Raw genomic sequence first — 3,557 nt, forward strand, 5'->3', positions numbered from 1 at the left:
ACAGAACACGCAGCCACGGGCACCGCCGTGGCCCTGGCACCCGGCCGGATCCGCGTTCCGGAGGAGTTCGCTCCCGAACATCCCCACTCGTGCGCCTGCCCCGCCTCAGCTGCAGCTGTGTTTGAGGAGAGCAAAGGCCACGGCAGCCTTGTCCTTGCTTGCACCCACTTTTTGGCACCCCAAAGCCTTACCGGGAGCAGCAGAGGGGCTGCGGTGTCCCTCGGGGTCCCTGCGGTCCCTGCTCCCACCGCGCTGCCGCGGATGTGCCGCGAGGGCTGAGCCTGACCCGCGGTGGGAAACCTCCCCATTCCACCTCCCCATTCCTCCTCCCGGCATGGGGCCAGCGGGAAGGAGGCCCCCAGCTCAGATTTCACCGCTTCCATGTCCTCTCCCTGAACCCGGGCAAGCTGTTTTTCCCAAGAGCTGGTGTCTTCCCCCTGTCAGGGCGCGGTGGAAGGGGGTGCTCCCAGCTGGGCTGGGCAGTGCCCACAGCACACCCCACCACCCTCCCTGGACACAATTCCATCTGAAGTGAGACTCTGGTTCATGGCTTTGCTGCTGGAAAAAGTCAGGGGAAAAGACGGGGATCCTGAGGGCTCCTGGTACCAGCGGGGCTCAGCCGAGGTGTCTGACCCCACAAACAGCCCTGGCACACCCTGATGCCACCCCCAATGTGACACTTACAGGCTCCTGCTCCGTTTCTTGCGGGAGGTCTCGTCCCCTTCGTCACAGCTGCACTCAGGGTCTGCTCCACTCAGCTGGGGGGGGGACAGAGAAACAGCGACTGTGTCATCACACCAGGACGTGCCCACAGTGTCACTTCGTGTCACCAACCAGCAGGGCCAGCATCCCCATGGTGCCCACAGCCACATAGACCAAACCCACAGCACCCCCAGGGCTCCTTCCTCGTGATGGCAATGACACGAGACAAGCTCCTGACGCAGGAACCTCCCTCCCCTCACTCATCCTCTGCCTCCTTCAGCCCGTGGCATGCCTGGAGCATCCAAGGTGACCCCACAGCTGGCGGCCCAGGTGCCCTCCAGGTTCAAGGAGTGGTACCTCCTACAGGGAGGGCGTTCCCATCCCCACTCCTGATGCTCCTACTTAGCTCCTGAGTGGGCACAGGGATCCTGCCACTACCCAAAGAGCCTCCCAGAACGAGGCTGGGCATCCAAAATCAGTCAGGAGTTCCCAGCAGTCCCCAGGCAGGAGAAATCAGAACAGTTCGCCCATAATTGAATCCTATCGTTGCAGTTTACAAGTCTGCTCTCTGAGCACTGCTCCAGGGCAGCCTGGACAAACCAAGGGGACCTGGGATGTGCCATGAATTCAGGGCAGCGCCAGCACAGCCTCTGAGCCACAAAGCCTGGCACCGGGCAGGGACACCCTCGGGATCACCATAGCTCGGGGGCTTTAGCATTCCATCCATTCCTGACCGCTGCAGACGCTCACAGCCAGCCCTGCATCCACCCGACCCCCGCCGCCTCATCCCCGTGCTCCCGGGGCTGCCAGGCGCTTTCCAGGATCATCACCCCGCGGCCGGGCCGTGGGAACCCTGTGCTCAGCCCCGCAGCCCCGGGCCCGAGGTTTCGGACACTTCCTTCCATTCTGCGCCCGGGTTTCCGGAGTTTATCGGCCCCGAACAATGCGGCCCTCGCCGAGCACCTTCCCCGGGCCGCTCCGGCCCCGGCAGACGGGCTGGCCGGGGCTTCCTGCCATTGTCCGGAGAGGCTCCGTGCTCGGGGACAAAAGGCAGCAGCAGAGCTCTCCCGAGGAGTCCCAGCGCTCGCCACAATGCCCAATAAAACGAGCGGCTGTGCGGGAAGGAGGGGAGCGGGAGGCACACCGGGCACGATGGTGTTAAACAGGGCTCTGCAATGAGCCCCTCTGGAACACTCCCAGCTGGGAAAATAACCGAGAACCTTGATGGATGTGATGGCCCTGCAGCCGAGGCCTCAGGGTGCAGGCGTTGCCAGTGCTTGACAGCTTGGTGGGGGAATTCCGTATGGGAATTGTGCATCAGTGTCCTGCTCTAAAAACCTCGGAGGTTTCATTGAATTATTCAAAGGCACAGACCAATAAAAGTGCCTCCAAAGTGTAGGCAGGGGGTGGCAGTAGCCCAATCCCACAGTGGCTCAGCCCCGTGTCCGGCTTCCCTGACTGCTGCAGACCCTCCACAGGCAGCTGGAGAGGCAGGGCAAGGGGAGCAGTGCAGTGGGAGTGGAGTGGGAATGGGGCAGTGGGAGCAGGGCAATGGGAAAGGGGCAGTGGGAACGGGGTGGTGTGAGCAGGCAGTGGGAACAGGGCAGTAGGAACAGGCAGGGGTGCCCAGGAGGACACAGGGCCAGGGATTTAGGCTCCAGGCAGCCAGAGCTGCTGCAGGCTTGGAAGTGGGAGCTGCAGCAGGTGCAGCCACCACACTGCCCTCCTCGCCGGCACAGGCTGCCCGATCCCCGCCCCAAAAATCCCAGTCTAATGTGCACCAGAGCAGTTTAACGCAGGAGGAGCTCCGTTCACCTCTGCGGAGAGCATCCACCCAGGCGAGAGCAGGGAGCGCAGCTGGAGGCTGCCCGGAGCAGGGTGGGGCACGACCCAGGTGCCCCGGCTCGGACAGCGCCGCAGGGCTGCGGGGCTGCAGGGTTGCAGGGCTGCAGGCTCAGGGCTGCAGGGCTGTGGGGCTGCAGGGCTGCAGGGCTGCAGGCTCAGGGCTGCACACACAGCGGCACTGTGAGCCCTCCTTCAGGGCACTGCTCACAGCAGCTCTACCAGGACACTGACAGTGTCACCACCTCCCTCGCACGTGCGGCAGGCAGCGGCCGTGCCCCTGACACGAGGATGGCTTTTCTTTATCGGGGATAGGGCGGGTCTGAACCCCCCTTCTTCTCCTGCACACAACTGTTGGCATCAGTCTCCAAGAGAGTTTGGATCACCTTTTGGACAGCAGCCCCATCCCAGCACCTGTAACCCCAGGAGGAGCTCTCACCAGCTGGGCAGGGACTCTGAGCCCAAAAAGTGCTCCAGGAAACAGCATCAGGGCGGCTTTTCAAGCAGCACCCAGAGCCCCAAGAAGCACCCAGAGGCAAGGCAGGGATGGAGCTGGCGGGGGCTCAGGGGGCAGGGCAGGGTGTGGGACCAGAGGCCACTCTCAGCACCCTGCCAGTGTCACCCGGGGAGAACAGGAACAGCAGCACTTCCCATGAATGATCTCTGCACTGGCACCTCGTTTCCTACAACAGCGCAGCCAGGGCCAGCTCTGCTCCGGGGGCTCAGGGAGCCCCCCAGGCCCCTGGGCTTGCACAGGTCAGTCCCATGCAGAGCTCCCTCGGCACAGCCTCCACTGCTCCTCCTGCGTGGTGGGGTCACACCTCGCTGCTGACCACAGCTTTTGCATGAGATGGACCCCCAGAGGGGCCGAAGCCCTGCAGGAGGCTGGTGGGGGCAGAGGGTCACACTGCTGCTGGCATCCCCTGCACACTGGGGACTCTGTGACCAGGGATTCTCCCCACTGCTGCTGTGAGCAGCCCCTCGCAAGCACAGACCCCCAGGTGCACCTCTGC

General features: G+C 63.7%; 1 protein-coding gene across 1 annotated transcript in view; it reads right to left on the bottom strand.

Annotated features, from left to right (window-relative positions):
* RGS3 (regulator of G-protein signaling 3) overlaps positions 1-3,557 on the bottom strand; it is a 67,352-nt gene that overhangs the window by 6,085 nt on the left and 57,710 nt on the right. Inside the window, exons 21-22 of the mRNA XM_017740276.1 lie at positions 685-961; positions 539-558 (exon numbers count right to left, since the gene is read on the bottom strand). Of these exons, the coding sequence (XP_017595765.1) occupies positions 539-558; positions 685-961 (297 nt within the window). The remainder of the gene's footprint in view (positions 1-538; positions 559-684; positions 962-3,557) is intronic.

Source organism: Corvus brachyrhynchos, unplaced genomic scaffold, assembly GCF_000691975.1.
Source record: "Corvus brachyrhynchos isolate BGI_N302 unplaced genomic scaffold, ASM69197v1 scaffold305, whole genome shotgun sequence".
Taxonomy (NCBI): domain Eukaryota; kingdom Metazoa; phylum Chordata; class Aves; order Passeriformes; family Corvidae; genus Corvus; species Corvus brachyrhynchos.